Below are 27062 nucleotides of genomic sequence, written 5' to 3' on the forward strand. Positions count from 1 at the left end.
CAATAAATATTGATTTAATTGCCATTAATGGTATTTTGCTTGACAATGACAAAAATTATATGATCAGGAAGTTATAAAATACATCTAAAATTTTAAAATGTGGATCCTTTACAAGTAAATTGACATGTATTGGACTGATCTTATGTTTCTTTCATGGGTAAAACTTTGTGGAGAAACTGTGTTTTAGTGAGAAGTCATCTCTTGCATGTACGGCAGGTTTCCTTTTTGGAAATGAGTAGAGTGAGAAAATATGAAGAAATTGAGTACCTGGTTGACTCTTTGACAGCTAGGGCTTTTATTTTAACATTCCTCACTTTGGTGGTGCAAGGAAGGATGGCTGATGTGGTGTGGGCGAGGATGAGCAGCTGCGGCTCAAGCCACGAGCATGCTCATTTTGCAGTGGCTGTCTCTGTGCAGAGCTCCCTTCAGCACCAGGAACTACAAGACCCCGAGCTCCAGAACTGGAAGCTGAAGAACTTCCTGGATCACATGGTGTTGGACAACGTCGCCCACAGGGTGGAATTGCTCCACTCAGTGTCTGCATTGGTATGCGGAAAAGGCGAAATGGTCTAGCATCTGGTGATGTAGCTGCAACAGATAGATATAGTTTCCAGTTTCATGTCACTACATGCTAAATTTTATTTCATTGCATCATTTACTTTGTTGTGGGAAAACATCATAGATTAATCTAAGGGAAGTCTTTAGTTATCCAGAAGAGCAATATAAATTCATACTAAACCAATTACAACTGTAGCACTAAAGTATTAAATGAAGTTGTAATACTAAAACATACAGGGTGATTCAGTTGCCCCTACTGCTGGGTTTTATGCAGCCTGAAATGCTTTCAAATACCACGTGCAAGATTTTCATATTCTCTCCCTCAGTACACGAAAACTACACACATCAAAAAAAGTTTTGCATCACCTCAGTTCCGAGAGTTCCTGAACCAGTACAGAAAATTGGAATAGAGATAAACTAAACATCACTTCTTCCCTTTTTATTGCTCATGAAAGCCACACATTGCATGTTGTACCACCATACAGTGAGATCTTCAGAGGTGGTGGTAAAGATTGCTGTACACACCGGTACCTCTAATATCCACATGGAATGATGCATGCCTGTATTCATCGTGGCATACTATCCACAAGTTCATCAAGGCACTGTGGGTCCAGATTGACCCACTCCTCAATGGCGATTCAGCATATATCCCTCGGAGTGTTTGGTGGGTCACATCACCATAAACAGCCCTTTTCAATCTATACCAGGCATGTTCGATAGGGTTCATGACTGGAGAACATCCTGGCCACCTCTAGTCAAGTGATGCTGTTATCCTGAAGGAAGTCATTCACAAGATGTGCACAATGCCGGTGTGAATTGTCGTCCATGAAGACGAATGTCTCGCCAATATGCTGCCGATATGGTTGCACTATTGGTCGGAGGATGGCATTCACGTATAGTGCAGCCATTACGGCACCTTCCATGACCACCAGCGGCATACGTCGGCCCCACATAATGCCACCCCAAAACAGCAGGGAATCTCCACCTTGCTGCACTTGCTGGACAGTGTGTCTAAGGCGTTCAACCCGACCAGGTAGCCTCCAAACATGTCTCCAATGATTGTCTGGCTGAAGGAATATGTAACACTCATCAGTGAGGAGAACATGATGCCAATCCTGAGTGGTTCATTCAGCGTGTTGGGCCAATCTGTACCATGGTGGATGGTGTCATGTTTGCAAAGATGGACCTCGCCATTGACGTCGGGAGTGAAGTTGCGCATCATGCAATCTATTGTGCAAAGTTGTAACATAATATCCTTTGGCTGCACGAAAAGCATTATTCAACATGGTGGCATTGCTGTCAGGGTTCCTCCAAGCCATAATCCATAGGTAGTGATCATCCAGTGCAGTAGTAGCCCTTTTGCGGCCTGAGCAAGGAATATCATCGACAGTTCCTGTCTCTCTGTATCTCCTCCATGTCTGAACAACATCGCTTTGGTTCACTCTGAGATGCCTGGACACTTCCCTTGTTGAGAGCCCTTCCTGGCACAAAGTAACAATGTGGACAGGATCACACCGTGGTACTGATTGTCTAGGCATGGTTGAACTACAGACAACACGAGCCGTGTACCTCCTTTCTGGTGGACTGACTGGAACTGATCAGCTGTTGGACCCCCTCCATCTAATAGGTGCTGTTCATTCATGGTTGTTTACATCTTTGGGTAGGCTTAGGGCAACAGTCAAATGGCCTCTGTCTGTGATATAATATCCACAGTCAACGTCTATCTTCAGGAGTTCTGGGAAATGGGGTGATGCAAAACTTTTTTTTATGTGTGTATTAGTCCTACAGAGAAAATGAACCGGATCTTTTTCTAGGAAATTTAATGTAGTTAAAATTTTGTACTGGGATATGTTTTCACTGGAGGCCATGGTTTTTGTCTTATTCAAGGAAAATGCATTTGAAGGTCACTTTCGTTCATTTTTCTTGAATAGTTTGTAAACTGTGACCTCTAGCAAAGACACACCCCAGTACAAAATTTAACTGCATTAAATGTACTTCAAAAAGTCCTGTTCATTTTTTTCTGTAGGGCTAATAGTCTGCATGCACCAAATGAGGGAATATGAAAATCTTCCATATAGCATTTGAAGCCATTGTGGGTTGCATAAAACCCAGCAGTAGAGGTAGCCAAATCACCCAGGATATGGGGATAATGAGGAAAATCTGAAGAAATGTGACAGCCTATGTTAATCATTTTGAATATTATTGCATCTGAATTAATCTACACAGAGACTACAGCTTAAATTAAATTTTACAGGATCAGGCTTGTCCACAATTTCCAGGAATACTTTTGTGTCATATGTCAACAGTTTGTGTGTATGTGTGTGTGTGTGTGTGTGTGTGTGTGTGTGTGTGTGTGTGTGTGTGTGTGTGTGTGTGTGTGTCCACAGGGCCTGTTTAAGGTCCAAAGAACACAAGCTGCTGCCTGATGGTACCAAACTGAGAGCGGTGCAACAGGTGTAAGAGTTCTATACAGAACATGTCACAATTAAAAATGGCCTCTTAGGGCGCCAAGCTGAAAGGGGCACAGGGGTGCACAGGTGAAAGACTTGTATACAGTGGTATCACAATTAGTAGTGAAAACTGACACCACAAGTGTAAGTGTAAGAGGAAAAGGAGGGGGGTGGGGAAAGGGGGGGGGGGGGAAGGGCAGGTGCCAAATGATAAGTTGCTTCTGCGGAGAAATGTCCTTGAACTGGCCCCAATTGTATGAACAACAGAATGTAATTAAGTTTTACTTTGAGAAAATCACATGTAGACTGAATCTGGGCCATCACCCAAAAATGTGAGATGTAAAATGTTCCAGCATTTGAACCTAGTGAAAACACTTATATAAAAAATAACAAAAATCATCAGTTATTTGTGCTTCTCTTCATAGTGCATTAGTGTTCTTTTTTTCACTGATGAACAAAATGTGAGGAACAAATTCAAACTGTCCAAAAGCTATAGTTGATAGGGAAACTAAGATAATAAAATACTGTGTACTCGTACTTTGAGGTGATGATGGAGGTGTAGCTGTTGATTCCTTTCCATCTTTGCCATCTTTTGTTTCTTTGCCATCCTTCACTTCTTTGCCATCCTTCACTTCTTTCACTTCTTTACCATCCTTCACTTCTTTCACTTCTTTTCCATCCTTCGGTTCTTTAGTATCTTTTACATCTTTACCATCCTTCTCAGTCTTCACATCCCTTACATCTGTCAGATCTGTTCCATTATTGGTTTCCTTAGCATCCTTTGCTTCTTTTGATTCTTCCCCATCCTTTACATCTGTTGTTGTCTCTGTTTCCTCTTTTTCTGGGGCATCTACATGAACTTGGGCATCTTTGTTATGAAAGAACTCAGGTGCAGTTGTTGCAAAGTATATGTCATTCTGAAACAAAGGATATGTGAAGTTATGTTAGTCACATAGTGAGAAGGTATAGACAAGGAAAATTAACAGAATGAGCTTACCAGTTCAAGAGACAAAATGTTGAATAAATAGATCAAAATGTATTTTCTGTTATGTTCTTCTGCAAGTCAGTTCATATAATTTTAAAGAACTGGTCATATGACATTCACCTAACTATAAGTGATGTAAATTCACTTGATATTTTGGTATAATGTTTACAGTTCATAAATATTAATGGAAAAGTGTTGAAAATGAAACATATTTATTGGCAGTTAGTATTCCATGCCAGCTAAGTTCAACAATGTTAGGTTTAACACTACACTTGAATATTATTTTGAATACATACACACAAATATGGTAAATTCTCCATTGTATTCATCCAGAAATTATGCTCCATGTATCATATTATTGTGGTGATGGGGGGCAGAGGGTGGGGGGAAGGTGGCTGTGGGACTGTGGATAGGTGACGCTTGATGGGAATGTGGATTGGCTGTAATGTCCAAATGCAGCTGACAGCAGTAATCCCCTTTGTTTCCATTCCTTTCTCCTCTTCTGCACCTTCAATTTACATATAATTATATCATTAGTCACATGATCATGAAGTTTCATGCTCATTCATTTGGTTTTCCATTACAGCAAGTCATTGCTCTGCTTCTTTAGTGTGGGGCAACACTCTTCTTTCTATGAGGTAGCTGCATGGATTGCAAAGCAGTGTATTTTTTACATGAGTTGGTATGGGATATTTTTATCACCGGGCACAACACTCTTAATGGTGTCTATATTATTTACATTGAGAGGGAAGTGCATTGGGGATGGACTGGTAGGCAAAATTTCATTAATTATGTGGTAGATTCCAGGTCTCTGGTATGCTTTATGATATGAACTTATATATGTATGACACAGTAAAGTAGGCCGCATGAAAATAATTATTTCATTCATAATGAGTAACAAAAAAAAGTGCAAAATTTTAAGCATTTTCTTTAAAATGATTTGAATTAATATTTATTATTCCAGTACTGTTATCAGGAAGAGCATCTGGCATACAGCTGTCACTAACGTTGCCAAAACCTGGATAACAGTGCTGACACTGTAGAGAAACAGGAACAGACATGGAAGAAGAAGAAGAAAAAGAAGGTGAAGAAGAAGAGATGAAGTTAAAGATTTAGGTACTGGTTATCTGTTTGAAAAAATGTGATTAGTTTAATCAAAAACACATTATTAAAGGGGAACTAATAAAAATTATTAAGTAAAGAAACTTGGAATAATGAAAAATTTCTACAGAGACATCAGTTGTTTGAATTATTTTTTACATACCTTAATTTGTTATCTTTATTTAGAAAAACTATTAAAGGAAGAAAATTGAGAATTCTATGACTTTTGAATAGAAATTTTAAATTAATTTAAACAATAAATAATATCTATTAGTGATGATAAAATAATAGATTCTACAATTGCATACATTGTGTGCAAATTCATGTTTTAGTTAGTAAACAGTTTTAATTAAAAATATATTTTTAGAGAACATTCTGGTGTGGACAGAGAGGTTATGAATAGATGCAAAATGCACCACTTGCATTCAAAGCTTCTGTTGTTATGCCGATGCATTCAGATGTTATCCAGTCATTCTCCTGTTATGATGAGCTTTATAAAAAAGTGTTTTTCTGATGTGCATGTTGCTTCTAAGAAGTATTTTGGAAAAAATAACTGTTAAGAACTGTAATGTCAAAAGCATTTTAATCAATATTATCACAAACCCATCCCTTTAAAGAACAAAGTCAGAGATTATCTACAAGAAATGAGAAAAGATAATTACATTATTAAGTATTTATAATTATTTCTTCCCAATCTGGACAGCTATTAGTGGACATTAATATTGGATATGTTCTCCCTTCACATTTATGGTAGCCAGTTTCTCCTCATAAGCCAAAACAAGAGAAGGTAGTGATGTTGGACATTGAGGTCTGGAATGAAGTTGATGTTCTGCCTCATTCTTCCACTGTTTGGTATCCCAGCCCAATGAGTTTGAAAGCCCACCAGAAAGTGTGGACCTAGATGACAGCTACTAGGTGGCACTCCTAATATTTGTGAGTGCTGCTGTTGCTGTCTCACTGCTAGACATAGCCCACTCCCCATGCACCAACCTATCAGCACCTTTGGCCAAGCTTATAAAGCTTGCAGCACAGGGGCCTGAACCTCAGTCATGTTCCGACTGCCCTATCTTATTTTTCATTGTATGCAATGTTCCTTGGACTTGGTTTCAGATATCACTACATCATGGTTTACACTCTTGACTCGTCATTCTGTCACTTTGCCTTGTCATTTGTCCACTGCTGTTGTTGTCTTTCATAGTTTTTGGTACTTCACCATCAATGGCCTCAGCTGGTTGGCCAGTGTCTCCTGGCTGGGACCAATTCTAGTTACTGTAATTGGTGATAAGGAAAAAGGTTAATAGTGTCTTGTGAATGCAAAACTAGTGCAACCTGTGTAACAGTGACAGCAATATCTGCTAGTGCAGCAACAATTGCAACAGCAATTACAATAGCAGTTGCAGCAGCAAACCAACTTGCTACATCAGGAAATTCAGTTTTTGTCAGAATGCTTGCAGGTGCAGGGTTTGCAACACATCCAGGCTGCAGTCACTTCCCAGGCTGAGTCCTGCCCACCCTCATTTCTGACATTTAACAGCGCCAAAGAAGATTGGGACACCTCTTTGCAGTGGCTGAAACAGCAGTTTGCCACTTTTTGGGATTCTGATGGCATCTATAATGGTTGCTCTTCATTTTTTGGTTCCCCAGAGACATGTTTCTTACTAAAGAAGTTGGCTGTCCTCTCAAATCTGGTTGTACTCCCGTTCACAGAGATGTGCTCATTGCTGTTGAACTATTATTTGCAACAATTCCATGTGGTCATGTTACACATTGAGGTCCATCAATACCACAAATGACCTGGTCAGTCATATCACCTGTGGGTGACGGATTTGCAAGGGATGAGTCAGCATTGTGATTTCACTTGTGCAGATCCATCTTGCAAAACTTCATATGCAGATTCCTTGAATCGAGACATGGTGGTCCAACTGGCCCCTGATCTTGAAGTATGCATGGCAGCCCTCAAGCTGAACATTCCTTCCTTGGACAATATTTTGAAAATTGTACACACTTTTGAGATCATGCAGACAGCAAATGAACACCTTATGGCTCATCCCCATGTAGCAGTGGTTCAACCACCACCAATGAGTCAAAATTCTCTGAAGTCCTTTTTACCAATTCATCAGATTCAGATGTGTCAATGGCCTCTGAGGAGCCAGTTACACCATGTCAGTGTAAGCAGTGGTGTTTCCCATCTTGTCCTGACTGTTTCATGACAAACCAGTGTGCAGGCTGTCCAGATCACTGGGTGCATTGCACTCATTGTGTAAAGGATGGGCATCTCTGAAAACTGAACCCCACTCCAGGCAATTGTTCCCCAGGACAATCCTTCTGCTACAGAGTTGTTTATGATCTCACAATTACACAAAATTCATTTCAAAGTAGACACAGGAGTGTTGGTTTCCCTGGTGAACCTCCCCATGAATGCTCATCTAGGATGCCCAATGTTGGTGTTACCCTCCCACAAGATGGTTACATATGGTGACAGCTCAGTTCCCCTTAGAAGTCAGTTGACAACTACAGCAGCATACAATAAGGTTACATGGCTGATAATGCTGTTTGTTGTCAATAGTCACTTGGCAGGCAACATTTTCAGCATGGATGCCTTCTTGCTGTTTGGGTTTCTCATCATGTATGAAGTTCAGGTTACCCCAACATGGTTCCCTTCCAGGAACTTGATGGCTTCTGTATCTCTTTAGCATCTTTGTTCAAAGCTGGCCTGCGGTGCACCACTAATTTAAAGGCACGTATTTCTCTACATCCAGATGTACTGCCTCATTTCTGTCAGGCCCATTTGCTTTCAGTCTCCCTACAGATGGCAGCTGAGATCAAACTCAATTGCCTTCATCAAGCTGGGCTAATTGAACATGTCAAAACCAGCATTTGAGCCACATTCCTCATAGTGGTTAAGAAACCAAATGGCTCCATCTGATTCTGTGGAGATTTTGGGTCAACAATCAATGTGTACCCCATGCCATGTCTGGAGGACCTCACAAAGCTTCTCAGTAGTAAATATTTTTCTAAGATAGACCTTGCTGGTGCTTATTTACAGCTCCCGATGGATGAGGAATTGCAATGCATTATGGTCATCATTACACCCTTTGGCACGTACAGATGCAATCACTTGCCCTTTATGATTTCTTCCACTCTGGCAATCTTCCAGAGATACATGGAACAGTTAACTATATCCATTCCCACTTGTATCAATTACCTAGAAAACTTAATAGTTATGGGTGCCCAATGCACAACCTTTGCACCCTCTTTACTATGTTGTGCTACGCAGGGCTCAAGTGCTGACTACACATATACCAGTTTCTTCAGGAGCAAGTGGAATATCTTAGGCATTTGATCAGCAAAGATTGGAGTCAACCCACTGACCACAACATTTCACTGTTGACTCTCTTCCATGTCCCCAAAAGCTATAAAAGCTACAGGCTCTTTTGTGTAAAGTAAATTATTATTCTAAGCTCCTCCCACAAGCAGCACACATTATGCACCCAATCAACCAGTTGCAGAAGAAGAGAACATTCAGTTCCAGTGGTTGGCTGCCTGTGAGCATGCTTTCAGCCAGCTGCAGCACATGTTATGCTCACCACCCCACCTTATGTCCTTTTCTCCATCAAGTCCTCTTGTTTTGGCTGCTGACACTTCCTCCTATGACACTGATGCAGTGCTGGCGCACCATAACAATGATGGTACTGTGCAAACCAGTGCCTATGCATCAAAGACAGTGACACCTGCTCAACGAAACTGCTCACAAATCAAGAAAGAGGCTTTTGTGATCATTTTTGTCTTTAAGAAATTCTGTGTGTATGTCTTTGGGGATAAATTTACCCCCATTACTGACCACAAATCATTGGTAGCACTCTTTGGATCACACTCGTGGCTTCCAGAGTGGACAGTTCAAAGGCTCCAGCATCGAGCTCATTTACTTAGTTCTTACAGTTACACCATTTACAAGCCTACCTCACAACACCCAAATGCAGATGTGCTCTCTCATCTATCCTCAGGACCAGACCCAACATTTGACGAAAAGGAGGTCTCCTTGATGATTAAATCTTCTTTGGTTATCAGCCAAGTCAAGGCATTGTTTGAACAAACAATGCTGCTGCGCAGGGTGAACGGGTTCTGTGATTTGATCTTTAAAGAGGCTCTGGAGACAAAAATTGAGAAGAGCACTCTAATGCAAAACCAGTGAAGGCAGCAGATGGAATCGAGAAGCCATACCAGGACATGATGCTCACACCCACCAACATGCAGGGAGCCCTCGCCCTCACCACCACCAGCCTTGACCCCCCCCCCCCCCCCCCCCATGGGCCGCAACACCCAACACCCCATCCAGAGGTGAACGATTGGTGGTGCCGATGCAGATGAGGCAGAGTAGGGTGCAGTTCAGTGGCTGTAAAGAACTGGACAATACATGAACCCAACACTTCACCTGAAGATGACAAGTAGGAAACTTGTTGAAATGTTGCTGCAGAACGACATCTTGACTCACCTGATAACCCAAGAAGACTTCATCATTGAAATTCACCAATAAAGTTTAAATTCACATATAGGAGATCTCCTCTTTCAACATTGACGTAGAATGTCTACACCCCTCGAATGGGTTTGCCTTCCTCCTATTCACATTTCCACAGACGGGCTCCATGACCCTAACTTACAGAATGTCACCCACTATGTGCTTCATGGGTAGCCCACTTATTTTTCCAAATCTGCTGATCCAGATCTCTGGGCCTGGGCTCACCTTTCTCATAATTTGTCTGTTGTTTCTGATATTCTTCTGCTGGATGCAGAGGTGGATACCTACCATGTTGTCTTTCTGATTACCTTATGCTCTCATATCTTGAAAGTTCTCCATTGTGAGCATTGGGGTGTGTCAGAGATGAAAGCCTTTGCCAAACGACATGACTATTGGCCAGGACTGAGCAAAGACATGGAGGCCATGGTGTGCATCTGTTCCTCATGTACCCAGCATCAGGCTGCTGCTCCTCAGTCTTTCAACCCTGGGTCCACTCATCATCGTCCCTGGTACAACATTCATCTGGTCTTCGCTGGTCCCTTTCTGGGCTTATGTGGCTCATTGTCAAGGATGCTTACTCCAACTACCCCCAATGGTTAGAATGGTGTCCACCACTATGACTGCCACATTCAATTCACTTACCAAGATTCTAGCCATCAAAGGGCTTCCTCACATCCTCCTGTCTGACAATGTGCCCCAATTCATGACAATTACCTTTGAACAGTCCTGTTATGACAATGATTTAAACACCTATTTAGCCCACCTTTTAACCCATCCTCCAATAGTGAAGTGGAGTGGTTGGTGAGTACATTTAAACACCAACATTGAAAGCAGTGGGAACATCTGCCACTGCAGTGGCACTTACAATGTTCCTGAGCATCTACATGAACACTCCTGTCCATGACCACAGCCTGGCATAGCTCCTCCATGAATGACAGCCACGTACTCTCTTCCAACTCCTGGCACTGCAGCCCTCAGAACCCTGGATCTTATATGCTGGACAGTACCCCCAGGCTCAGCAGTCTGGGCCCATTCCTATGGAGCTAAACTTTCATGGATGCCAGTTACAGTAGTGGCCACCCATACGTGGTGCATTATGATGGTTGCTACTCTGCGAGGTTTGGAGCATCGGCACACCAACCAATGCTGTTTCCATCTACTGACTGTGTGACCATCGGTGGGTCACTCGGAGTTCGAATGCCAGCCCTTGCAACCCCTTCAACCATATGAGTACAATTTTGCACAGCAGGGCGCCATCAGCAATTGCAGGGGATCCAGGTTTGGAAGTTACCTCACGACACAGCATCCATCGCATCAACAGTTATCTCCCATATCACTGATCCCCAGAGTGCACTGCCCGACGTCCCGCTTTCCTTCTTCCACCTGGCAGGCTCCCCCATCAGGACAAAAACCATGCCACCAGCCAGTTCACCTTATGAAACATCACCAAGGCACTTCAGGCACTATGAGCCCATTTTGGGAGGGGAGGGACCTGGTATCCGAGCCCAACAAATTCAAAACTGCACTGGAATGCATAGACCTAGATGACAGTTGCTAGGTGGTGCTCCTAATCTCCTAATATTTGTGAGCACTGCTGTCATGTGGGCCACACCCCACCTACCAGCCTATAGGCACCTGCAGATGTGCTATAAAGGTCACAGTTCAGTGGCCCAGACCTCAGTCATGTTCTGACAACCCTCTCATATGGTTCATTGTACACAGGGTTGTTTGGTTCCAGATGTTGCTACGTTTGATTTACTCTCTTGACTTGTGATTCTGTCATATTGTCTTGTTGTTCATCCACTGCTGTTATTGTCTTTTGTGGCTTTCGGCAAGTCACCATTGATGTCCTTGGCCAGTTGGCCACTGTCTCCTGGTCATGTCCAATTCTGGTTACTATACGCTGGGTTCAGGTCGAGACTCTGGATAGGCCAGTCCATTACAGGTATGTTATTTCCATGAACCATTGTCTCAGAGATGTTGCTTCATGACATAATGGATTGTCATGCTGATACAAACAATTATTATCATTGAAGTCATTGAGCTTTCATGACCAACACATCTGTTACTACTTATCTTCTGGTAACACAATACTTCCTGGCTCTTGCAACATCTAGTGGTCAACTCAATACTAAACAGGGGTTTTTGGACATGTATGATCACACTGTGTGTATTGTAATGTCGGTTTGTAGATACACTAAAAATATGCTTCATGTTCAATGTTATGGTAAATACTATAAGGGGTGTTCAAAAAGAAATGAGCCAGAGGCATAATTACAGAAACCAGTACCTTTATGTTAGAAATATTGACTCTGGTTGTTGAGACACTTGTCCCACTGTGACACAAGGCTGGGGCTGCGATGTTAACCAGTTCCACATGTACATCTGGACATTGTCCGAGGTGAATCGTTTGCTCCTCAGATCCTTTTTAAGGGGATCAAAAGTGGTGTAATCACAGGGAGAGAGGTCCAGACTGTATGGAGGGTGGCCAAGAACCTCCCATTTGAATTTCTGCAGGAGTGCCATGACTAGTTGACCATATGAGGCTTTGCATTGTCATGGAGCAGAAAGACTCCATGCGTGAGATTGTCTGGTCATTTTGATTTGATTGTTTGGAGAAGGGTGGTCAAGGTTTGCAAATAATCCTGGGCATTCATTGTTGTCCCATGCTGCAGGAAGTGAATTAGACGGAGGTGTTCTTGGTCAAAGAAGAACGTCAGCTTAGGGGCGAACGATTCACCTCGGACGACGACATCCAGCTGTAAGTGCAGAACTGGTTAACATCACAGCCCCAGGAATTTTATGAGACAGCATTCACCACCTTGTGTCATAGTGGGACAAGTGTCTCAACAGCCAGGGTCAATACTTCTAACATACAGGTACTGGTTTCTGTAATTATGCGTCTGTCTCATTTCTTTTTAAACACCCTTTATATTTGGATACTTGAAAACATGCAGACGTTGTGCTAGATGAAATATGATGATTTATGTAGCTAATCACAGAAGAATAGTTCCAAGTTTGGTTTTTTGTCTAGGATTATTTTGACTTGTGCATATAACTGTGAAAGAAGTACATTACAGGAGGAAGATGATAACTCTTCTCAGTGCATCAGTCTAGCCATCTAACACTTTAAGGCTCTTAGAACATGAGTAGCTGCATCATCAGGACTGTATGTGCTTCCTACAGTACACAAGGAGGGCATTCATCTAAGATCCATGGTTAGTAATATTAGAGTGCTTGAATATCAGTGAGCAAAATACACTGAAGCATCAAAGAAACTGGTATAGGCATGCATATTCAAATACAAAGAAATGTAAATGGGCAATGCCAATATAAGACAACAAGTGTCTGGTGCAATTGTTAGATTGGTTACTGCTGCTACAATGGCAGGTTATCAAGATTTAAGTGAGCTTGAACGTGGTGTTATAGTCGGTGCACAAGCAATGGGACACAGCATCTCTGAGGTAGCAATTTTCCCATATCACCACTTCATGAGTGTTCTGTAAGTATCAAGAATCTGGTGAAACATCAAATCTCCAACATCACTGCAGCTGGAAAAAGATCCTGCAAGAATGGGAACAACTATAACTGAGGAGAATTCTTGAACATGACAGAAGTGCAACCCTTCTGCAAATTGCTGCAGATCTCAATGCTGGGCCATCAGAAAGTGTCAGTGCATGAACCATTCAATGAAACATCATTGGAGCTGAAGGCCCACTCATTTACCCTTGATGATTGCATACACAAAGCTTTATGCCCCACCTGGGCTCTGTAATGGTGTAGGGCATGTGCGGTTGGAGTGTTATGGGACCCCTGATATGTCAACGTATGGCTCTGACAGGTGAGATGTATGTAAGCATCCTGTCTGATCACCTGCATCCATTCATGTCCATTGTGCATTCTGATGGATTTGGGCAATTCCAGCAGGACAATGCAACACCCCACACATTCAGAATTACTACAGGGTGTCTCCAGGAACACTCTTCTGAGTTTAAAAACTTCCTCTAGCCTCCAAACACCCCAAACATGAACATTATTGAGCATATCTGGGATGCCTTGCAACGTGCTGTTCAGAAGAGATTTCCATCCCTTGTACTCTCATGGATTTATGGACAGCCCTGCAAGATTCATTGTGTCAATTCCTTCCAGCACTACTTCAGACATTAATTGACTCCATGCCATGTCATGTTGCAGCACTTCTGCATGCTTGCAGGGGTCCTACACGATATTAGGCACGTGCACGAGTTTCTTTGTCTCTTCAGTGTACATGAAACACATTCTCAGTGAATATGAAGGGGAGTGCAAACACTACACTTGCAACTAAAGTCACTTTGTACAGTGCCTCAGTCAATTCCAGCTCTCGTAAATGAATATGTCCATTTTGATGCCGTTTCATATCTTACCAGTGTCCCACTTTCTGACTTCTTGGAACTAGGTACTGAAAAATTCGATGATTGTTTCCCTGAAATGTTTAGGCACAGTTTCACATCAACTTATTTCATGTTTTTGGAAAATATTACAAAGGGATCAATGGCATGGTATGGGTAGTACCGTATAATCTGTTGTGGTAATCCTTCGCATGTGACACTTTGAAGGACATTGTGCTTCTATTGATGTGTGGTGTGACCACATGAAATGAAAAACAACTTACAGAGTTTCTTAAATACTGAAACTCTACTAACCCTAATATAAAATTCTTGATGTAACATTATAAAAAGTGTCAGCTTCCTTTGCTCTGTGTGTTAGTACAGGGTTACAGTGTGTATAGAAAACTCAAGCAAAAAGACTTCTGTCTCAATGTCTCAAGCCATTATCACCATCCACAAAGAAATTCCATGTCAGAGACTCTAGTGCATAGAGAGTGAACACTGTCAGACAGCAAAGGCCTTGCTGAAGAATACAACATCTGTAAATAGTGTTCTGAAGGAATGGGTACTAAGATTGAAGACAATTGAGCAGGCATTGCTGTCAAAACAAACAACACCAGAAGAAAGGATAGAGACTGAAAAAAGAAAATTAAAAGCAAAAATCACTTATGTACTTTCTATGGTCCATCCTCTGGAAAGATTGGTAGATTTCTATTGAAACACGATAGCCAATGTGTGTCACTCTCTTCAACAAATATAAAAAAATCTTCTTTCTAATGTTAAAGATGGTTTATAAGGGCAATTAAAAATTTTCGATCTGAAACCTGTACAGGCCAGAATTGGTATGCTAATTAGACAAAATCTCCTAGAGCACAGAGGCAATAGTCCCACTGATTAATCAGACTGAAGATACCTGCTTGGTAAAACACCATGTCCTGCTATGTGGAGAAGTTTTTAACTGCATGCTGCACACTCTTATCTGACAGGAATCATTGGCACTTTGAAGCATTTTTTAAGGGATCAAAGGCATGATGATCACATGGGGGAGAAATCTGGACTATAGGTGGGTGCTCAAGTGTCTCCCACCTGAGTTTATACAACTTCTGCATTACCATGTTTACGATATACGGATGTGTGTTATCATGAGCTTGGCACACCATTCCACAATGGGAGTTTTCAACAGATATGCTACCACGTGCAAATTCTTCATTCTCCACTGGATGTCTACCAGTGTTTGTACTTTGGCAGCCAGGAAAATAGTAACAGCATGTTGGTCCTATCTAGATGCATTTGGCAATAACGTAGCCATAGTTCATGTTTTGACACTTACTGCATGCACACCGGAAAGAAACGAATATCACAATAATCCCTTGCCTACATGTCAGTTCTTATATACACACATTGGAGTCATGCTATGTTGCACATATGCTGCAGCAATGCCCTCAAATGAAAACTTTTTGATTGCCCCTTATAAATATCCGAAAGCTGGGTGTGTACCACATTTCAAGCGAATGTAACATGAACAGTGGAAGAGAGGTGCAAGGAACGTCATGACATACCTAACTAAAACAGCCAAGAAAATCAGCTGTCACTAAGTGCTCAACTGTGTATAATCATTAAATGAAATACAAGACCAGTATCATGGTGCAAATATCAGATTTGTAGGACAGTGTAGTTAAGTAGTCTAGAAAAATAAATATGTCAGAAAATCGAATAAACTGGCATGAAAGCTTCTATTTAAGTATGGGTTTAGATATGGTAAACAACTTTTTAACATCCCAGCATCCAACTCATCCATCAGAGCTGGAAAATGCAGGGAGAATGTGCATTTCATGGAACAACAGGGGCAGTTTCCAAAAAACAAATGTCCATGAAAAGGTACCGAGAGTCAAACAGCAGCATGACATAAACAATATTTCACAGTCTTGTTGGAGTCCAACCAGTGAGTATCCATAATACACCTTGCAGCACCTAGAGGTGGCTGGGTTGGTTGTCAAAATATTATGCAGTAAAACAGAAACAACAACTTGGCTGAACACCTGGAACCACTCCATAAGCAATCATGCTAAGAAATCCTGAGAGAACACATTAACCACTCCTTTTATTACTGATTCACAAAAAGTATATATTTATTTCAAAGCCAAAACTAGAATGCAGTGCTTTAGGTATAACAACAAAGCAACTTTAGGAGTTTCTGCTTACCATTGAAATACGATTTTATGCTTTATTGCAAACTGTTACTCAGTAATTAATCTGTAGTAGCTGACATTTAAATAAAAAAACCATTGATTATCTAGTGAGCCCCAATGAAGAAAAATGACTGACAAAACTCCATTTAATGTTGCTTTGAAGCAAAAAATGAGGAGGCAGTGGTATCATACCTCAATAAGGAATTTGAAACTCTTTGCTCTGAAAAGGAGCTAATGATGGGAGGGATCTTCATGATATACAGTCACAATAAAGAAACTTTTACAGAAACAGAGGCTACTGCATAATAGGTGTAAAACAAAACATAAGACTATAAATAGAGAGACACAGAATGAAATGCATTTTACCATCATGAGGGCAATGCAAAAAGCATTCAATTAGTATGATAGCACAATATTATTGAAGTATCTCTCTCAAAACCTAAAGAAATTCTGGTCATATGTAAGGGTTGTTAGTGGTAATAGGGTTAATGCCGAGATACATATAGATGAGACAAAGACGGACAGCAAAAGCAGAAATGGTTAACTCCATTTTTCAACCATGCATTTACAAATGAAATTCTGGGATATTGCCTTCATTTAATTCTCATATCAGGGCAGAGATGAGTGATTTAGATATCAGTGTCAGTATTTATTTATTTAATCGTATGGTGATTTTATACAATATACAGTTGATATAATGCAAATGATTTTATACAACATACATATGATATTAGACAAGATTAAACCTTAAAGTCCATGTTTTTCAACCAGTTAATTAAGCTGGGTGTGAGAGTGAACAAGTCATTGAGAATTCCAGGGTATGAATGAAGTGGAAAGTGTTGGACTAAATGTTCAATTGTCTGCTCTTCTTGATTACATTGGTGAACTGATCCAGCCCCATTTGTACTTGAAGTACCTACAACAACCATGTCCAGTCCTTAACCTGTTGAGGCAGCACCAAAGGTTCCTCGGTAGGTCAAAACCTTTTGGCTTCTTTGTGGGATCAAGGTGATGGGCTCTTGTTCCCAATGTTTTTGTTGACCATTCATGCTTCCAGCTTTCATTTAGATCAAAACCATCCATGATAAGTTGTCCTGCAGTAACACTTACTGGTCTTCTTGATTGCAAATCATTGCTGTGGCGGATGACAGAATTCCTGGTTCAGTGGTAGAGAGGGTGATGCAGAGTTACTCAGTACAGGTAATCAGTGGCATGGGGTTGATTTGATGGAACCAGTAATTTGGCGCATTGTGTCATTAAGTTTTGTGTCTACCTTCTTCACATATACACTTTCCAACCAGACAGGTGCACAGTACTTGGCAGCAGAGTACACAAGACTGATGCCAGTTAAATGCAGACAGTCACCAGGGGTTCCCCAGGTGGTACCACTGAACTTATGTAGTATGTTGTTCCTTGCAGTAACTTTAGGAGAAAGCTTGGTGATGTCCTCTTTGTAGCTCAGGGTTCTATCTAGACTGATTCCAAGATCTTTTGGGAAAGTATTGTACCTCTACGTTTGTCCATTGGGCAGAACTCTCGGTTTGTATTTCGCAGCATGATTCGCTAGATGGAAACAAGAGACTTCAGTTTTTGATGTGCTTGGGATCAATCTCCAGGTATTAAAGAAAGTTGACATCTTCTACAGATCCTCCGTAAGAATTTGTTCACTATCTTCGAAATTACTGCTCTGTGCTACCAGTGCGATTTCATCAGCATAGATGGCGACAGGGACTGATCTACAAGCTACTGCAAGTTGTACCAAGTCGAGAAACTGTGGATCTAATATCCAGCATGCTTAGTGAAAGGCAATTTCAACTGCTTCTAGGCAGCTCTAAAAGCCACAAACGGAAACTAAATAATGGACTGCCACAGGGATCTGTTTTAGCTCCATCACTATTCAATTTATACATTAGTGATTTACCAACCACAATCAGTGTTAGTGATACTGAGAAAAATTGCAATTGCTAAAATTTAACAAAACTCCTGGACCTGACGGAATCCCTATCATATTTTATGCCAAATTTACCACTGTGTTAGCCCATCTTTTAACCATAATCTACCAAGGACCCCATTGAACAAAATACTGTACCCAAAAGTTGGAATAAAGCACAAGTCATATCCATCTACAAGAATGGTGGTCAGATCTTGATAAGATTTCAAAGTGGTTTAAAGGTTGGCAACTTGCTTTAAATACACTGAAACATAAAACTGTGCACTTCACAAAAAAGGAATGCAGTATCCTCTGCCTACAATGTCAGTTATATACAGCTGGAATACTTGACTGTAAGACTTTGATGAGAGATCACATAGGCTTGGCTGTAGATAAAGCTGGTGACAGACTTTGAATCATTGGTAGGATGCTAGGAACATGCAATCAGACTACAAAGAAGACTAGTTGCAAACCATTTGTATTGCCTATCCTAGAATACTGTTCAAATACATGAGTTCCACACTTAATAGGCTAACAGGGTATACTGAATGTGTACAGGGAAGGGAAGTGTGTATGGTCACAGAGTCATTTGATCTGTGAGAGAGTGTAACAGAGATGTTGAGGAAACTGAATTGCCACACACTTGAAGACAGATACAAAGTGTCCCAAGAAAGCCTACTTACAAACATCCAAGAACCAGCTTCATCTAAGAAACTACTATAACTCACTGTGTATCACTCTCACAGGAACCATGAGGACAATATTATCTTAATTATAGTGTGCACAGAGGCATTTAAACAGTCATACTCTAGACACGGAAGGAAAGAATCCCTAGTAACTGGCACTGTGGGAAGTATCCTCTTCCACTCACTTGCAGAGTATTGATCTAGATGTAGAACAGGATTTAATTAGCTATTTACTGACAATATTGATTGTTGAAGTAGTTGGTACCAATAAAATATGAGTGTTTTCTTCTAAGATTGCACTGCGAACTTTACCACTCTACCACTCTATTGGTACAAAATATTGGCACTTTTGACATCATAAGTAATACGATAATTTTCTGTAATAACTAAATCACCTTGTTCTCTTACTGATTTACCCTGTTTTAATTTTTTCTCAGTTTTTGTTATTTCTGTACCCTTTCTCAACATGAGGTGAGAGTAGTGATATATCTGCAATTGTGATAATTATCTTTTATGATTCCATTTCTTGTATCATGATATTTTGTTTCCATTTGTTACCTGTAGTTTTTAATTGGGAACTAGTGACATATTTTACAGTACAATATTCATTTAGGACACTTGTTTAATGGTGAAATGGCATAAAGAAATGTGCTATTTTATACATGAAATTAAAACAACATGATGGACAGTTAAAAGGGAAATTGGACACTTTGTTATGGAACAAAATAATTCAGCTATTAAAGAAAATGAGTTGATCTAAATGACAACACATATGTAGTAGAAATTAATTGAATTCTCCATTGGGTCTTGGGAGAAAATGAAAATAAGTAGTAAAAAATCAATACCATGGAATTTGATTTTAGTTTTGTTACCATATGTCTTACATATAAGTGACCCCTGATCATATACTGATAATTATAATTACTTCTTTTGTCTGAAACTGAAGCCTAATAATCATGTTCTAATTATGGCAGTGGGATAAAAATATGTTTTATATTTTGTAGTAATAGGTAAAACATTTGTAATAGCCACTTTCTTCACATAGTAGATGAATTTAGTGCACTCCACCCAAAAGCTAAAACATTGTAGTATATGTAAGAAGCACAATCACATCATTCAATCAATTTTCTGTCAGTGTGATTTCTACTTCAGAAACTATGGAAAAAAAGGTGTGAAACTAAGTAAAGCCACCCAAAAAATTGATAAAAACCAAGACTGACTTCATTGTTAATAGTAGTCCCTGAAATCCTGGTTAAGTTATATTTTATAATGGGTAAGCATAGACAATGAATGAATCAGAATTTAGACTGAAGAAAGACCTTTCTACTGAAAACTGATTTACCTGTCACATATAAAGATATTTAAATGACAAAATGTTATTCATAAAGTTTCTAGCAATATTTCTATACAGTTGTATTGCAAAAATCACATAATTCTTTTGGAGACATTTACATTTTAAGATACTGAACATACAATTGATATCTGGTTTATTTAATATTAGAACAGAAAGCAGAGACAGCTTCATCCATTTGGTGACAGATCATATTTCAGCTGCAGAGATACAAACAATTTCTGAGTTCCATTAATGAATAAATATGATATTCGAAGTGCAGACAATAGAAAAATGTGGAAAGAAAATGCCAGTGTTGCAAGAAACTGTTCAGAAAGACCTACTGACAAAAAAGTGGCAGTGGAAGCTCATTATCATCACATAATATTAGACATAAAAATTGCATTAGTAAATCTTAGCAAACAGTGAAGGAAAAAGAAAAATCAACTGGTTATGCCAAGAGACTAGCAGTGATCACGTCTGATATTCAGTCAGAGTAGAAAGTGACTGGAATCAAAAAGTCTGAAGCACCAATATAGGAAGTGCTGAAAAACAATGAAGTGCCGTAAAGAAAGGTGTAAAATGAGTCATAATTGAAACAGGAAATGATGTGCATAAAAGCAAAAGTAGCTTTGCATTAAGAACACTGAAAGAATCACTAGCAAAAGTTTCACAAGCAAAGGATTTCACGAGCGTCCCCCACAGGCATGACTTATTTGAAAACTCTGGTGTATATAGATAAATCATCATAATAAACCAAAAATTCAAGAAGATTTGTAGCAGTTTTGTACATACAACTTTCACTAAATAAACCAATTCTGTCATAGAGCACTTTATTGGACATGGACTGCGTGGAAACCACCTTGATGAGAAAGTGCTGGCCAAAGAAATTCTTGAGGTGATAAAAACTGCAGGAGTAGACACCCACATAAAAATTACACTACATGCAACAGGTTTGCTGCCATTTCCAAAAGAACAAAACAATGCACCAGCAAGATATGAGGAGGAAGTTATATCAGCACCAGAATGTAAAGAACCACTGTCACCAGCTGCTCATTGATAGCACCAAAAGCAATAGTGTAAAATGAAGAAACATCAGAACACCCATTGGTATCAGAAACAGCAGAGCAAACAGTAGATCTTCTGACAACTGCTAGGGCATGATCTAGATCCATAGAAAGTAGCATCAGAAACAGGAAGCTCACTGAAAAGGACCTTTTTTTGTGTGTATCCAGAGTCAAGAGCAATACCTGCAGGAGGTAAAACTGCAACTGCTACTGCAGCTGCAACAGCAGCGAGAGAAACAGATAAGTGCCAACAGAAGAAGAAGAAACACCTGCAATTGAAATGTGCAATGTAGCAAACAGGCGATAAACAATGCCTCCATATTATCTGAAGAATATTTTAATCTCTGACATGAAGAAGAGGAAGCCACCACAATAAGTAGAACCAAATGTTTAACAGTTTTTCACCCAAATATTCAATCTCCTGGTGGGAATATAGGCATCGTTACCTCAAAAATGCATCTGGGCAAGGTATCTAGTCGAAAAATTACTACATTTCTTTGTCGTGATTTACATATCAGTACAATGAAGTCAAATATTGTCAGTAATACCTAATTGAATACACTGTTCAATTATGGCATATCTTCACTCAAAAACTGTACAACTACACTAACTAAACACCCTTCTGCAATGATAGACCATATAGCAAGAGATTTTGACAGAAAAAATGTCACATATTTGTTCTAAATCTAGGTCTGTCAGGTCATCTCTATCAGTTACTAGAATCAGATATTTACCTAGAGAAGCCAGCAAAGTTAAATGCATACAAAACGATTTCCTCAGAATCAAACCTATATGAATTTGCAGGTCAGTTATAATATGAAAAGTAGGGGCATGTGTATGCAGAAACAAATGTTAGCAAATTGTTTAATAAATTCATGGCACTATTTAAATTAAAATTTGAAGAATCATTCCCGAAAAAACTACATTGCATTGGAACTTCAGGTAGAAAAATATGGGAGACAAAAGGTATCAAAAATCTTATGGAACTATTAGGTATTTGACAGCCATCAGATACAGACAAAATGAGCCAGATTTTTTGGAATTTTACAAAAAACAAAAAAAAAAACAAAAAAAAAAAAAAAACAGGGAAATTTACAGAAAAGTACTCCTAGCTATGAAAAATATTGCAAACAACACATTATTGTTGAAAGCAGAAAAAAGCAAAGGAGACAACAAGTTTCGGGATGCTGTTGTTTTATCCATCAGGGACTAGCCAACAAAGTCAATGGTGCTCTTGTCAACAACTGAGATAGGGGTTACACATAGCATGCCAAATAAAAAATAAAAAAAAAATTGGCATCTTTATATGACATTCCAGTCACTGATCTTAAATAATGCACACATGACATAAAAGCACTATTAACAGAAAGAATTTATTTATTACTCAAATCTGGCTGCTTTCCAAAATAGTTGAAACAAGCTAAGTTTCTCCTATACTAAAGAAAGATGAGGCAGAAAATATATAAAATTAAAGACCAATTTCAGTACTATCTTCCATTTCTAAAATAATAGTAATGAAAAATAGATTACTGCACTACCTGAATAAACTTAACATTCTTTGCAATTAACAATTTGGTTTTAGGCCCAAAAGAGGTACAGAGTCTGTTACAGCATAGTTTACGAAAACTGTTCTTGAAACTCTCGACAAAGGTGACCATGTATCAGACATCTTCTGAGATCTGTCAAAAGCTTTTGACACTGTTAACCACAGAATTCTATTATATAAACTAGAAATATTGTGAATAAGAGGTGTGCCAAATAAGTGGTTTGACTCCTATACAGAAAACAGAGTTTAGTGAGTTAAAATTTATATACTTCAAGAAGATTCACTAGAAAAACACATATCAGAGTCAAAATATGTTAATATAAGCGTACCTCAGGGAAATGAATTGGTCCCTATCCTCTTTCTAATGTGCATAAATGATTTCCCAGACTGTGTCAAATCTGGAGAAAAAATACTATTTGCAGATAACAGCACAATACTGATCTCAGATGAAATACTGACACAGCTGACAAACAGAAGCCAATTATGCTTTCAAAGACATTCAAAAATGGTCATTATACAATAAAGTAACACTAAATGCAAAGAAGACAAACTGTAAAAATTTTGGAGAGAATGAAAAACACAATGGTGCTAGATTAATAGTAAACAATGCTGTATTACTATGTACCTATGCAATTTGATAAAATTGAAATTCAACCCACTTCTCCTACTGAAATTAGGAAAATAATAAATTCACTCAAAAGTAAAAGCTCACATAGAATTGATGGCATTTCCAACAGAGTACAAAAACCTTGTTCCCAACAAATAAGTAGGATTCACAGCCATATATGTAGTAGCTCACTGAAACAGGGCATTTTTCCAGATGGACCAAAATATGCTATCGTTAAACCATTGCATAAAAAAGGGGATAGATCTGATGCTAACAACTACCACCCAATCTCACTTCTGACAGCCTTTATCCAAAATTCTTGTAAAAGTAATGTATTCAAGAGTAGCTTCACATATTTGTAAAAATGAAGTACTAACAAAATGTCAATTTGGTTTTCAGAAAGGCTTTTCAACAGAAAATGCTATATATGCTTTCACTGATCAAATATTAAATGCTTTGGATAACCGAATATCACCCATTGGGATATTTTATGATCTCTCGAAGGCTTTTGATTGCACGAATCATGAAATTCTTATGATTAAGCTTAAGTATTGTGGTATGAGTGGATAGGGCACAAATGGTTTAATTCATACTTAACTGGAAGAATGCAGAAGTTTGAAATTAACAGTACAGATAGTCTGCAAAAAACAGCAGAGTCCTCTAACTGGAGAGGTATCAAGAGTGGTGTCCCACAGGGTTTTCAGCCTTGGGTAGCTTATTGTTCTTAATATATATTAATGACTTGCCACTTTATATTCATGAAGATGCAAAGCTAGTTCCTTTTGCTGATGATACAAGTATAGTAATCACACCCAAGAAGCAAGAATTGCCTGAGAAAATTGCAAATAAAATCTTTCAGAAAATTATTAAGTGGTTGTCTGCAAATGGACTCTCACTAAATTTTGAGAAAACACAGTTTATACAATTCTGTACAGCAAATGGCATAACACCATTGATAAATATAGACTATGAACGGAAGTCTGTTGCTAAGGCAGAATACTCAAAATTTCTGGGTGTGTGCATTGATGAGAAATTGAACTGGAAGAAACACATCAATGATCTGCTGAAACGGTTAGGTACAGCTACTTATGCTATTAGGGTTATTGGAAATTTTGGTGATAAACATATCAGTAAATTAGCCTACTATGATTATTTCCTTCACTCTTTTCATATGGCATCATATTTTGGGGCAATTCATCATTAAGAGAGAAAGTATTCATTGCACAAAAGCAGTGTAAGCAGAATAATAGCTGGGGCCCACCCAAGTTCACCTTGCAGACATTTATTTAAGGAACTCGGGATATTCACAGTACCTTTGCAATACAAATTTGTTGTTAATAACACATCCCAATTCAAAAGTAACAGTGAAGTGCACAGCAACAACACTAGAAGAAAGGTTGATATTCACTGTTCTGGACTAAATCTCACTTTGGCACAGAAAGGGGTGAATTATGTTGATATTCAGTGTTCAGGACTAAATCTCACTTTGGTACAGACAGGGGTGAATTACGCCAAAAAAATCTTTACTAATTTGTCAAAGAGTATTAAAAGTCTGACAGATAGCTAACCAACATTTAAAAGCAAATTAAAAGAATTTCTGAATGACAACTCCTTCTACTCAATAGATGAATTCTTAGATATGAAGTAGTAACTGCAAAAAATTAATTATTTTGTGTAAAGAAAACTTATGATAAAGTGACACATTCCACATCATTACAAAATGACATTCATATTAATGACCTATGGAACAAGGATTAACGTATGTATGTAAATGGGATCAAATTCTTGGGCATAAATGTAAACTGCCAACTGAAATGGACAGAGCATATGAAATTTTTACAAATACAATTTCTACCACTTATTAAGCCATTCAAATCCTTATTCCAGTTTGCAGAATTTCATTTCTAAAAGTGTCCTCTTTTGGACATATACAGTCAATACTGTTGTGGGATCATGGTTTGGGTAATAAGTGCTGGGAATATAACAGACTGTGTTTGAGGTACAGAAAAGGGCTGTGCAAATAACTGTGTGTTGAATTATTTAAAAGGATAGAAATTCTGACTGTATCATGTGATATATATTTCAGAAGATGAGGATAGGAAATATATAAAATACAGCATTAAAAATGCTGGGTATTCATATTGGTAAGTACTTGAATTAGAAATTAAATCTGGCAGAAAACTTTAAGAGCTTTATTTTGGGACCTGTTACTGTGTTTGTGTTGCTGACTTTGATGATGAAAGTGGCAGAACATTAGTTATATTAGCATACTTCCATGTATTAGTGTCATATGGATCAATATTCTGGAATATCTTTAGGTCTACAGTTTCCATCTTGCAGTAAACTGTGGAAGTAACAAGTCATACAATGACAGCTTCAAAATACATTTACAACCCTAAGGAATTTGTTGTTAATAGACAACAGTGACATACATGAATATACTAGAAGATTCTGGCAAAAAAAAAAAAAATCATGCATAGCAGGAAGCACTCATGACATAGAGTATGTATTGGGCAGTGGATAGACACCTTTTTCAGAGTGCACTGTTATGATGCTGTTTGTCAGTCAATTATTTATGTGTTTATGGATGATATTTGTGACATCTTGATGTAAAAAATGTCAACAGGTTTACAAATAAGATACATTTACTCTGTGAAAATATGTTCACATGCTGTTTATTTATGCAACTGAATTTTTATTGTAATTTCAATTATAATAAACATTATTAAATTCAAGCCAATTGCACATAGATATTATCTTTTCAGAAATTAATCTATGAGGTAGGAACAGTTCTCAAGAAAAATGATTTTCCTTTGGTTTTAAACTGCTTTCATTGTCTGCCATCCCCTTTTATTCACAAGAAAGATGGTCAAAGATACTTATGGCTGAATACTGTGTTCTTTTCTGTGCAATAATAAGATCATGCTGAGGACAGTGGAGTCTGTTTTGTTACTAATGTTATATTTTTGAATGCTGCTATTCTTTGGTTGTTTACAAACTTCATAACAGAGTAAGCATGTTGTGGGACTGTTGTTATACTGTCTAGTTTTTTTAAACTGTTGTCTACATGAGGTTAAAGGATGAATATCAGATATCATCCTTTCAACACACTTTGTGTCTTGTTTCGAATCATTCCAGAAAATTGCTGCTTAAGACATTTATCAACAGAAGTATGATATTCCATACAAACATAAAAGATAAAAACATTACTCATGTAAATGGTCATAGTGTAGGAACAAGAATAAACTCATGAAGAAAAGTACCATTAGTGTTAATATGCTGGCATGTTGCACATCATAGCATGATATCATGAATATTATTTAGATTTACTAACCAACATACTGAAATATTTTGTGTGAATGTCAGAGCATATAAGTGGCTAATAAAAGGATCTTGATTAAAATATATTAAACTGTATTGATGAATCTAAAGGTAGGTACCTACCTTGGCACAAATAAAATGGAGTTTTGGCATTACAGTTGTTTGCACCAAATTTCCATTGATGATTAGTCGGATTTCCATTGCATCAGTAGTAAAGGCAAAGATGTAAGGAAAAGCACAGACTGAAAAAGACAGAGATACAGGAAGATTAATGAATTATTTTTTTGCTTGATTTCACAAAAACCTAATTGTAAACATAACAATACATTCCTAAATTTTGAGATTCTGGTGTAAGGTAACACAACATCAAATACTTATTGGTATATTAACTTCCCTTAACTGGAATCAG

At 38.7% G+C, this 27062-nt stretch overlaps 1 protein-coding gene across 1 annotated transcript in view; it reads right to left on the reverse strand.

Annotated features, from left to right (window-relative positions):
• Window positions 1-251: 251 nt before the first annotated feature.
• The window catches only part of LOC124722723 (GTPase-activating Rap/Ran-GAP domain-like protein 3), a 346637-nt gene continuing 319826 nt past the window's right edge, over window positions 252-27062 (reverse strand). Inside the window, exons 20-23 of the mRNA XM_047247864.1 lie at window positions 26777-26895; window positions 3844-3925; window positions 794-823; window positions 252-588 (exon numbers count right to left, since the gene is read on the reverse strand). Of these exons, the coding sequence (XP_047103820.1) occupies window positions 311-588; window positions 794-823; window positions 3844-3925; window positions 26777-26895 (509 nt within the window). The 3' untranslated portion in view covers window positions 252-310. The remainder of the gene's footprint in view (window positions 589-793; window positions 824-3843; window positions 3926-26776; window positions 26896-27062) is intronic.

Source organism: Schistocerca piceifrons, chromosome X (genome assembly GCF_021461385.2).
Source record: "Schistocerca piceifrons isolate TAMUIC-IGC-003096 chromosome X, iqSchPice1.1, whole genome shotgun sequence".
Classification (NCBI taxonomy): domain Eukaryota; kingdom Metazoa; phylum Arthropoda; class Insecta; order Orthoptera; family Acrididae; genus Schistocerca; species Schistocerca piceifrons.